At 37.6% G+C, this 12,584-nt stretch overlaps 1 protein-coding gene and 1 pseudogene across 7 annotated transcripts in view; both read right to left on the reverse strand.

The window, feature by feature from the left end:
• LOC149564997 (uvrB/uvrC motif-containing protein) overlaps positions 1–12,584 on the reverse strand; it is a 181,945-nt gene that overhangs the window by 131,362 nt on the left and 37,999 nt on the right. For all 7 annotated transcript variants that reach the window (XM_089818523.1, XM_089818528.1, XM_089818525.1 and 4 more), the window contains 2 exons: positions 11,847–11,925; positions 11,584–11,677 (listed from right to left, as the gene is read on the reverse strand). In XM_089818523.1, coding sequence (XP_089674649.1) covers positions 11,584–11,677; positions 11,847–11,925 — 173 coding nt within the window. The remainder of the gene's footprint in view (positions 1–11,583; positions 11,678–11,846; positions 11,926–12,584) is intronic.
• LOC149564998 (pre-mRNA-splicing factor SLU7 pseudogene) lies at positions 6,258–7,894 on the reverse strand (annotated as a pseudogene).

Below are 12,584 nucleotides of genomic sequence, written 5' to 3' on the forward strand. Positions count from 1 at the left end.
TTTTAAGTGACTTATTTTTATTTTAAATGGTACCAAAGTCAAAACTAGTGACCTAGATTCAACAACCCACAAACAATTTATTGATGACACTATGCTTTATGGAGAAAGTACCATAGAGGAGGCAAAAGCATATAAAACAATTTTAAGTCAATACACCAATTCATCAGGTCAAGAGATTAACCCTAAGAAGTCAAAAATCTTCGCCTTTAATACCCATCCTAATTTGGAGCAGCAAGTTTGCCAAATTTTGAATTTCAAAAGAGGAAGTTCACATTGCAAATACATGGGTCTCCCTTTACACAAGGGGGCGCGTTTGACAAAATTATGGGATCAAATTACAAAAAAGATCAAAAGAAAAATGGATTCCTAGAAAGGAAAATGGCTCTCTTGTGCCAATAGAGAAACAATGATACAATCTATCCTTTCAGCACAATCTATTTATCAATTATCTTGTATTGATCTTCCTGGAAAAAATAGGGACAAAATCAATGGACTCCTTAGGACTTTCTTTTGGCAGGAAACAGGGGAAATGAAAATAAATTCCCTATTAGCTTAGGACACCGACAAAGTATGCAGACCAAAAGACAAAGGAGGTGTAGGGATCAAGGACATCAAAATCCAAGGTAAAGTGTTCGAAGCTACACTAATATGGAGAATGTATAAGAATCCAAATCTCAAGTGGGCAAAGATCCTAATAAAGAAATATCTGAGCTATACTAATCTGATCAACATATTCAAGGAGAAATCACTACCTAGAGGATCAAGAATTTGGAACTTTATGATGGATTGTAGATCCTCCATCCAAGAAAGACTAACATGGAACCTGGGGAGGGGGGAAGAAGCTCTCTTCTGGCAAAACTCTTTGGGCGGATATGTTGCTTTGGAAAAGGATGTAAACTAGCCCAATTAAGACAGACACTTGAAGCTAGATGGGGAAAAAAGTTATAGATTATGTGACCTTTAAGGAAGGAGGAAAAGGTTTAAAAATGGAAGGATTTCAAGGACATGAACCTCCCACCTAAGGAAGCAGAAGATCTAAAAAGAACGTTATCAAACATGAGAGTAACTTTCAATTATGGCAAGGACAAATTGATGTGGGATGGAAGCAAGAGTGGGGAATACAATTCAAAGGAGGGGTATAAATTCTAAGGTCTCTCCAGAGAAGTACAAACGACTCCCTCCCTACAACATTATGTTGGAATAAAGCTTAATTTCCTAAGGCAAGATTTTTCACATGGTTAGTTTTAAATAGGAAGGTTCTTATTGTAGTCAGTGAACAATTGTAAATCAGCCGACAAGTAGGTTATTACGAATTAATTGCTTGTAGCTGACTTGTGGCCAACGGGTCCCTTCAGGAACTTTCTGGAAGGCCCTTCGGGATCATTGTATTCATCATCAGAAGCATTATGTAATGTATTGACATATGCGAATAATATAAGGAGTTTTGTTGTTCTTATCTATTATCTGTGTGCATTAATCTAATTTACTCGTACGGTAAACATTTGGTGTCGTTGCCTAATGGACCTAGAACGAAGGTAGAGGAATGCAGAGTAATGCCAAATCAGCTTAACAAGGATAGAAATAAGCTAAAGGGAAAAGATGGAATACGCACCGCACAAGAAAATTTAATCTTGGCACAACAGGCCGAACGCAGATGAAGGTTTCAGCAAATTGCAGACGAACACTGTAGCATTGAAGAATTGTTGGAAGAGACTCGACAACGGCAGGATTTGGTGGAAGAAGCAAGGGAGGAGTTTTTTAACCTGCATACACCAAGGGAAGAGAATCCAGATGGTAGGGGATTAACTCGCACGACTCAGAGTGCCAAGGGAGCACGAGCGTGAAGTGAACTCTTTGTCCAAGATACACTTCCGAAACAAATAGCTTCAGTTAACGAAAACCCTTCTTCACCAAATAGCACGATTGTCAGGAACAGTGCGGGTGTGCAAAACAGCACGGGTGTATAGAACAACATGAGTGTCCCGAACAACACAGGTGTGCAGAACAGCGCAGGTACACAACAAATCTCTCAACCCCGAACAGTAATGGTTGGACCAAAGGAGAAGTTGCCAAAGTTTGATGGTGATGGAACAGCCAATCCAATCCGACATTATAAAACACGCGAAACAATTTGGAGGGCGAATGGTATAACAAATACAAATGAATGGGTCCAACAATTTTCAACAACCCTAAGGGGCGTAGTAATTGATTGGTTTGCCGATACAGATCGTCAAAAATTAACCACTTGGGACAACCTTAAGGAGTTTACCACCGAATTTTAACTGCTCCGTGATGACAATGAGATCGTAGCCAAGATATACAACATAAAACAAGGGAAGAATAAAACGATCCAAGTCTATGCCGAGAAATTAAATGACTTAATAAATAAAATGGAAAATAAGTCAGCTGATGGGCTGCAAAAAAAATGGTTCATTGAAGGCCTACACCCGAAGTTGCGGAAGAAGATGAAGATTGTGTCGCCATCGTCATACACTAAAGCATACAATCGGGCGATGAACTTGGAAAGTGAACAGAAAACAAAGAAGAAGAAGAAGAAGAATAGCTCATCTAAGTCAGACGACGATGCGTCTTCGGAAGAAGAGAGCAGCGATGACAAAAAGGGCAGCAAGAAGGTCCGAGCTCTCCAAAAGGATATGATCCGAATGATGAAAGAATTTAAGAACATGCATAAGGAGACCAAGGGAAATGAGCTATGGTGCACAAACTACAAGACAGAAGGCCATACGAAGGGATCTTGTCCAAAGAACCAGTTATGCGAGATCTGACAGATCATGGGACATTCCACAAAGGAATGCCCCTTCAATATGAGAACAAAAGGACCTCAACAAGTGTTCCTGACACAGAAGGCTTCCGCGTCAAGAGGAACCGGTAACACCAGTAATGTCGGTGCCACGTCAGGGGGTATAGAAACAATCGTCAAGGGCAAACCAACAACAACAATGCTAATAATAATAATAACGAGAGTTGCAGCCGAATTCAATACGATGCGAACGAACGGCCGATCGTTCAATGCCGTCCATGCAATTTGTGGGGTCACTTTGCCCGAGACTGTACAACAACCAATGCACCAAAGTTATTATGCAGATGGTGCGATCTGGGAGATCATGAAGATGCTGAGTGCCCGAAATCAAGAGTGAATTTAATCACTATCAGGACGGACGAAGAGGAGGTTCTGGCAATCACTCGGAAGCAAGCAAAATTGTACCCTGACCCGATGGAAGAAAAGAAAAAACTGGAGGAAGCACGAGCAGAAATCCAAAGAGCAACGTAGGCAGAGAAAACACACCTGAAGGACACTACTGGTACCTTAGCGAGGAACTGGGCGAAACAAAACATCGTACGGAAGATATTACAAACTGAAGTACCAGTCAAAATAAGTGACCTACTGCTCTCAATGCCTCAACTCCGAGCGGCACTCACAAACATCGCTCTAGCTGCTAAACTACTAGAAGAACACGGAAGGGAGCAGGAAAGTGGAGCAAGTACAGTGGACCGAAGGGAGAAGGAAAGCGGAGCATGTGCAACGAACCCAATGCTATTAGCCCTCACATCTAGACGACATCCAGCAATCGTCGAGATGGGAATTCTGGGAACTGTTCTAACAAACACAATTGTGGACGGAGGTTCAAGGGTAAACGTCCTACTAGAAGATACTTGGAAGAAGTTGGGAGTTGCTAACAGCCGACCAGCACAGAATCAAACCGTTGGGAGTCCTCATGGCACAGCCCGTGACTATTGGAACACAGCCATTCCTACTTGACTTCATTGTGATCCCATTGAAGAGGAAAGGATACAATGCCATTATGGGCCGAGGGTGGCTCATTCAAGCCAAAGTTAAACACGACTGGAAGAAAAACACTCTATCACTTGATAGCAAAGGAAAAAGAATTAGGGAAAATTGGAGACATGATGCAGTCAACTCTAGAGCTTCAGATGGAGACAGAAGCAAAACTAAAGGTTAGGAAAGAACAAGTCTACAAGCTGTGGGCAAAGTTGAACGAGTTGAGAACGCGGATCACTACACCAAGGACCCATCCTGCTATTTAGTATTTATGTATTAATGTACTTGGGTTATTTGTTATTTTGAGTTTTGTTGTATTGTCGTCTAGAGACGACTTTTCTTTTTGGGGGGGATGATGTAGTCGGTGAACAATTGTAAATCAGCCGACGGGTAGGTTAGTATGAATTAATTGCTTGTAGCCGACTTGTGGCCAACGGGTCCCTTCGAGAACTTTCCGGAAGGCCCTTCGATAAGTATATATACACCCTTTGGGATCATTGTATTCATCATCAGAAGCATTATGTAATGTATTGACATATGCGAATAATATAAAGAGTTTTGCTGTTCTTATCTATTATCTATGTGCATTAATCTAGTTTACCCGTATGGTAAACACTTACCTCAGAAAGATTTAAGAAAATAGGATACCAAGGCCCAAGTAGATGCCCTTTATGCAAAAAAGAGGAAGAATCCATTGACCACCTTTTTTGCATTACCCTTATTCAATGTTGGAAATGGTTGTTATCACCTAGAACTGCACCCTTGTTAAGTTTGACAAAACCCAACGTTTCAAGGAAACTTTGAAACACTCACAAGTTGTGGGTCACTTGAAAATGGAGTGAATCTCTGGATAAGGCTGGCTCCTAGCTTCTAAACTACTGAAATTTCCAGGAAAAGGGATAGAGAAACTTGAAATTAAATGACTGATAACTTAAGAAACATGAAAACCTTGAGAATTCTATGCATTAATCTATAGTAAAACAACTTTATGGAAATGAACACTTTCAAAATGACACTTAATCCATTTGCAAACAAGAATCCCAGAATCACAACTCGCTATGAATCCCTTACACATAAAGATTTCATCAACTGGTTATGAATGATAGAAAATTGAAAGGAAAAGGCTTCCACAAGATAGTTCTTGAACATTCAAACAAATAACACGGCTAACAACCTGTGTAATGATCACTTACAGAAAAAGAAGCAATACACGAGACAAAGGTCTAAACAAGAAGGTCTGGCAACACTTCGAAATTCCACCTTATCAATCACTTAATGTAACTAAATTGTATCAACCAGTAGGACAAGATTCATATTCTGCAAAATGATTGCCTTTCAAAATATATTCACTTCAAAACTGAGTAACAGAAAAATGATACCAAAAAGACAAAGGATCAGAAAAATCACTAAGTCCTCTTCTCTCAATAATCTGAACTGAATACGATAATGATTTCAAAACTCATTAAGTACCAAAATCCAACCACTTGGGTCGGATCCCTGAAAATAGCCAACAAAAATGGACCTAGAACCTTCCAAACTGAAGCCAAACCACTCAAAACACTCCACTAAGTCATAATGACACCTATGACTCATTCAAAACTGCCCACAAAAAACTCCAACTAGCCATAAAGACCTCTCAACTGTCAAGATAAGGTCAAATTCGACTTGCAAACTCCTATATTCCCTCCACAAGTCTCCAAACCAACTCAAATTACCAAGTCAAAGTATAATGACAACTTTATCTTAATTGACTCTTTAGAACAACACATGTCGCTTAAGAATAAAGATTTGCATTAGCGATAATAAAAATATAAAATGGCTTACAAGCACCATTAAATACCTTTATTTTGCATTACAAAGAATATGTGAATACCTTATATTCTAAAGCATTTAAAAAAGAGACCCCTAAACCTATTCATGGTCACGATACAAAACTAGGAAAGAAAAAAAAATGTCGTCAAAAATATCAAGTGGATTCCAAAAAAAAATTAGATTTGCTTTAGGAACATATATGTTGGCATTTTCACCTAACTTCATTTCATTTCTTCATTCGATCTTTCTAGAAACTTGGAAAGAGAAGGGTAGACTTAGGGTTTGGATGAAATATTGCAGTCTGCGTATGATTTTCTTGAGTATATTTTTGGTGTATGGCCGCTATTGATGAGTTTAGTTTTGCATTTTGACTTCTATATTCATCAATCACGACACTTCTCTGCATTATCCATGGTATTTTGTGGCTGGAGCTTTGCCATTTATGGGCATATTTGGAGCTGAAACCTGATGCTGTATCATTCCTGGAAGGTGAATTTTATGCAACTCTAGAGATTCTTTTGAGATTTCAGTCATCATTTAGGATTCTTGATGTTACTGGAAACATTATTAATGAAATCTTTCAGCATTTTCCCTTTTCAAAACAGGGGTTTCAGGCACAGTTTTTTCCCTTGAATCACCCAGCTCATGGCTTTTTTTTCCTTCTATAACCCGAACTGGGTTTACATCTTTTGCTGTGAAATTCGTCCTTTTTTAGAGCCTCTATAAGACATTTCTGATCAATAACAAGATCCCCAGGAACATCAAAACCCCACGTTGCAAGGTTCTTTACTTCATGTTGTGGAGGCTTTTCTTCTACAGATTCCTTCAGAACCAAGTTAGCTTTCATTAGATCAGATGCTGCTTCGGCAGCTTCAATCCTGCTAACCCTGTACAATAGCTATTCCTTATTGTTTATTTACAACATTTGCAACCCCATTGGTGATCTTTCCACCAGGAACCCCAAACACAAGTGTGGTTGTTAATGAAAATATCTTCCTCGTACTTGCTCTTTGGCACAGCTTTTTTTTGCTCTGTCCTGTTCAATTTGATTCTCAGTTTGACCCATTAGTAGCTCAACCGGAGGTTTTTCTTCAGATGTTGACTGAGCACGATATCCTCCTTCGTTTAGGACTTCAATTTTTCTTTCTTGATTTTGAATTCCTGGTACAACAATTCTGCTTGGGATGCCACTTCTTGTAAGTGAACATCCTGTTCTTTCTCAAAGGCTTCCCATGCATGTATATTTAGTTGCTTAAAATCCTGAGCTTGGGCAATAGTTCTATATTCATTATCTCCCTCGTACAACTTCTCATTTGGATCACTGTCAGGTTGAGGATCCTCTCTCATGGACCGAGTCTTTGGATCATAATGAGATGAATTTACATCCAAATTCAAAAGATACTTGGCAGTGTCTTCTCTAATTCGTAAGTTTCTAACTGTACCTGTGCTATCACCTCCTGTGGTACGCACACGTTTTTCTACCTTAGCAAAGTTCATTTGCTTGCTCTCGTCAACCTTAGGTTCATCAACCTTTAGAGCATCCTCATCACTGTCCTCAACTTCTCCTTCAGGATTATTATTTTCTGCTCCAGGTTTATCAATTGTTGTTCTTTCTAAAATTTCTTCCTTGCATCATACCTATCTATAACACAGGCATATGTGGTTAGATCATATCTATTCTAACAATCTCGTTTGCCATCATAATCCAACTCAAAGGCTTCAACTTTTTCATCAGGTGCTATTCACTTGTTTGTCCATTTTGCTCCAACTTTATGAGGCCTTTCCAAGCAGGACTTAAAATCATGTGTCATTGCCCCACAATTATGCATGCACCTTTTGTGTATCTATCAGCCTGGTAGACCTTGGCACCTTTATCATACCAGTCCTTTGAATAGTTTGGATCTGACTTCCATTTCCTTTGATGTTTCAGACTCGGCCCCTCTGCATTGAGATACCATGGAGCTGATGGCATATATTGAGGGATGTGAGGGTTGATTTCTTTTCCATCTTCATCAAGTTTTGTTGGTGCAAGTCCAGCCTTTCAGGCCTCTTCTAACTCCAACTGCTTTCAATGATCTTCTCTTGATTTAAATGACCTGATAAGAAATAAATTCTAAAGGATCATAGCACCCTTTTCCCTGTTCTTGCATGAAAACTTTCTAGAAATTGCAAACTATTGTAGCTCTTATCACCTTTGGTTTGAACTTCTCTTTTGCAGGATTCTGAGCCTTAATCATTTCACCTTAGTGAGCTCAAACAACCCAATTGATTTGCGTTCATTATGTCATAGATATTAAGAAACAATACTTGAGTCCTGTTTGTTATAGATAACTATCATGCACCTTTGATTAGCACCATTTGATAGCACTACTTTCTCTTGCTGATATGTATTTACATGGCTATATTTGCTTCATTCACTGTAATATATCCAGCTCTACTCATACATTAATGAGAATACTCCTTTCTTCCTGTATTTCCGTTTCTCATTCTGTATTGATCAGCACACTAGTTACAAATTGTCTGTGGACTGGAAAAAATGATGCTTTCGTTTTATTTGTTCCCACCAAGCTTCGGCTATAAACATGGAAAATTCTTTTTTCTTTTTTGTTTTAACTGTAGAAATTCTTACTTACAAATGAATGTATGAATAAGAACTTAAATCATTTACCATGTACTGTATTCATCATTCGTTTTCCTCTATTGGAAGGATTCAATGTGCATACTTTTCACAAATCTGAAAGGACTTCTTTCATGCAATACCTTCAGAAAGAAGATAAATCTTGAAATATTTCCCTTCTTGTACATTGCTACCAAAGGATGTCAAGAAAAAATGTTTGTCATTTATGAGCTTTGAATTCATGGGCCCTTTGTATTCATTTTTTCTCTTTTGCTAGCAAATAACATTTGGAATTTGTTGCTTTGGAATATGTCAAATGTATGGAAAATCATTTTATGAAACCTGAAATGATTCTATTTACTACTGCAATTTTCTGGAAATCATGGTATTTATCTTCTTTCTTGTGCTCCTTGGTGTTATGAATTTTTTGATTGCTCTCGTCTCTGCTTGTTGATTACCCCTACATTACCACATCCTTGATTATATATAAGGTTTCAAATTACTGATAACTTGTCCCTTAAATAGTTAGTTGCTTTTAATCTGCATATCTGATATAATAAAAGGTTTCAAATCAAAGAACAATATGTCCCTTTGATATTATACTCTTTCTTTATGTAATTGATATAGAACTTCTTGTAGCTTTCTATGTTTTAAGAGCAAAAGGTTTCATAAATGAATATATCCCTTTAATACTCCTATTGTACTTTTAATCAGCTTCGATGATCCTATCTCTTATAGGTACATCGGGCTCAATAACCCTTGTGGGAGCCTATGGTTATATCCGCATACCTACCAGAGATAGGATGTTGCACAGGGAACAAACATGTTAGAAAATAAATCAAGGTCTTGGGATTTGGATGTAGATGCATATGCAAAGAGAGGGAATGTAAGATCGTGAGATTGTTGGCCATTGCTTAGATTGTTTCAATCTAATCCATTTTTCGCACTTACAGATTTGGAGCAGAAGCATGGAAAGCGAAGCAGCAGAATCAAAGATGCGGACAACCAGCAACGCAGCCAGTCATTCCAAGCAATGGCTGGCACCCATGACCCATTTTATTTTCTTGTTCTTTACTTTCTGCATTTACATTTACATGCATAGATCTTATTTTGATTTATTTTCATGGGTTAGTTTCACAGCCTGTGTGAAACATGATAAACACAATGAATAAATTACATTTTAAGAAAAGATTATGGTTTATCCTTGCTCTTTGTGATGCTTTTACTTTTCGTCATAAAATGTCATCTATATGCATGAAATATCAAGTGTTTTCACATCACCAAATGCATGATCATAAACATTTTAATTTAGCAGTTAGTCTAGCAATAATGGCTCTGTTCTGAGCCAGTAGGTGAAAAATTAGCAACAGGTTCCAACATTAAATTGTGTGTACATCATGTGTTCTCCATTGTCAAATTTTCCCTATGTGGATATATTTTACTTATTGATCTGTGACTGATAAAGTTTAAATAAGTGACAAGTGCCGTATAGTGATTCACCCCCACCCTCTCTAAATATGTGTGTGTTTTCTTCATCTTGCACCACTGAAGCCAATCTTCATCTGAAAGTTTTTGTCCTAAAAAGGAAGAAAATCTACTCGACTCTGCAGTTGGGGTTTCTATCAATTATCAAATGCTCAAAATGCCAAATGAATTTCTTCATCTTCTTTTATAATCTTCACTGAAACTCGTAGAAAAAGTCAATTTTAAATTTATTTTTCCCTCCACCAAAAATGGCTTTCTGTTATTTTATTTTTTTGGTCCTCAACTAAAGTCATTGAAATATTCATGATAATAATTAAATAAACACAAGTTTCTCAAAAATATCAATTCACAGTCAACCTTATTTAATTAAATAAATTATGTCCTTCCCACTCGCCGAGGCCAAAAAAGGGGACATTACAGTCATGTTGACATATTTGCCGAATTTCTTGCAGCTGTGAAGTTTTTGAAATTTCACGTGTTGTTTTCTTGGGCATATAGCATGACACGAGGCAGATAGCTAGTATATAGTTTATTACATCAGAACTAAAACCAAATGGTAGTTGTTCAGCTCTCTAGAAATGATTTTCATTGTATAAATCTGCATTCTCCTCATAATAATATTTGATCGCTGCTTCTACTCGTTCATTACCCATGAACACTGGGATTAAGCACATTACCACAAATGAGATGGGAATTTGCATCATTGTTCTCTCAATAAGGAGCTCCAAACTCAGAAATGGATACCCAGCTGTCCCTGCGAACTTAGAAACATACAGGCAGCTATTTGGGCATCTCAAATGCATGTGGAAAAAAGCCTTGAATAAAAAAAGAATAGTTTACTAAAACACAAAACACTGAACTTGAATAGAAGCAACTGAAATAACTTGTGAGCCCTTTAAAACAATAAACAATGCATTAGTTTCAATTCTTGATCTTGAAAGGCTGCCATCAAGGTTAAGGATTGATCTTGCAAACGATGCTAATTTTACTGCATGGAAATGTGTTGACCTCCTAAAGAGAAGCAAAAGGTAAGGGGTTGTAGAATCAAGTAAAGGAATAGTATACAAGCTCATGTTCAAGACTGGGAGCACATCTCACTCACACTCAAGGAAAAGGAGTTGAGAAATACAGGGCATTGAAACAAGTAGAGATGGATAGTTTTATGGTTAACTGAGGTCCAAGATAGAGCACATTACGAGAGGTCACTTAGACAAGCTGAGGCTTTGGTTTCTCATCAACCACGAAACAATTTCTCAAGGCAAATGAGACAAATAGGTCAAATGCAGAATCATGAAAAAGAGTTGAGAGATGCAAGGCATTTAAACAAGTAGAGATGGATTGTTTTATGGTTAACCGAGGTCCAAGATAGAGCACATTACAAGAGGTCACTTAGACAAGCTGAGGCTTTGGTTTCTCAACAACCAGGACATTATTTCTCAAGGCAAATGAGACAAATAGGTTAAATTTAGAATCACGAATAAAATGACAGCAGGATTGCAAGGCTTTTTTTTATTTGTGTTGTACTTTTCAAACACTCTCCATACAAGCATAAGATGATTTGAAATTTTGATATTTCAGAATGAACCTCAACGAAGGTCCCAATTTTAATTGTTTTCCCTCTATGGGCATTGTTGGTCAGCTGGAAACTCTTAGTTAGAGACTCAATCTTTGGAATTTCATGTATGCAGTGAATGAAATGAGAATTATATTGTCTTCTTTCATTGAAGACTTTTTAGTGGCTAGTTTAAATCCTCAAATTTAAGTGACAAATTGCTGACCAGAATAAGAAATTTTCTATTCAGTGTAGAAATAAAAGAAACAGATTAACATTAAGTTAATCACAAGCATCCAAGGTCATAATTCATACCAAAAATTGCATGCCTTACTTTCTGCCCAAGCCGAAACTTGTACTCCACATTCTGGTAAGCCATTGCCCTTGCTGCTGCTGCTAAAGAATCTGCCTGTAGTTTCCAAAATTAAAGAAACGTCAAAACTATCAAGTACTGATATTTTTACTGCTATATACTACAAGCTAAGAGGAATTCTCTGTTTTTAGATTAGTGCAACAATTTATTACTTCATTTACTACTTATACACCAAAGGATCTAGTTTGCAAATAAACTGTCACACCTCCAGATTGGAAATTTGATCACGCAACTTGGCAGCATAAACATAATCTTCATTTTCAATGGCCTCCTGTAGATCTGCCCTGCATAAAAGGCTATGGAATAATGAAAAGATCCTCTACCCTTGGCCACTAAATGAATTACAGTAATATTCATTAGGTGGTTAACATACAAGAATATGTACAACTTAAGTGCATTTTCCAAGGAAATAAATATATATTATGAATTCTTGAAGGATTGCATCCATATGTAAAAGCTAATCCAATGCCCAGTTGATTTACATCAGACAACTTAATTTTTAATGTAATGGATGTGAAAAGGAAAAGTCAGTAGCTTATCAAGCATGATGAATAAGTTTATAGCATAACTGGAATTCTGCCACTATCACATGGAACTATGTCTAATAACACAATAGCAGGACTCTGGTGTGCTTATGCTAACAACAGTTGTGTTAGCTCCACCACAACCGATGCTGTGTTAGAACAGCAAATTCCCCTTGCAACTGTCCTTAACTACTCCGGATTAGGAACATAATGCCTTCGACAGAGACTTACAAACTAGGCATTGCATGCCTGAATTCACCCACTGAAAAGCCATAAACTCTATAAGACTACTGTGAAGTATTCTGTCAGTGTCTGACAGTTAATGTTGAGATTCTCCACTCTTCAGGGTAATCCACTCAAAACATGTCTTGCCTCCATAATAAACTTCTATACTAAACAAAGTGTGAAAGATCTTCCTT

Source organism: Cupressus sempervirens, chromosome 3, assembly GCF_028749045.1.
Source record: "Cupressus sempervirens isolate cs-2001-9-10 chromosome 3, ASM2874904v1, whole genome shotgun sequence".
Classification (NCBI taxonomy): domain Eukaryota; kingdom Viridiplantae; phylum Streptophyta; class Pinopsida; order Cupressales; family Cupressaceae; genus Cupressus; species Cupressus sempervirens.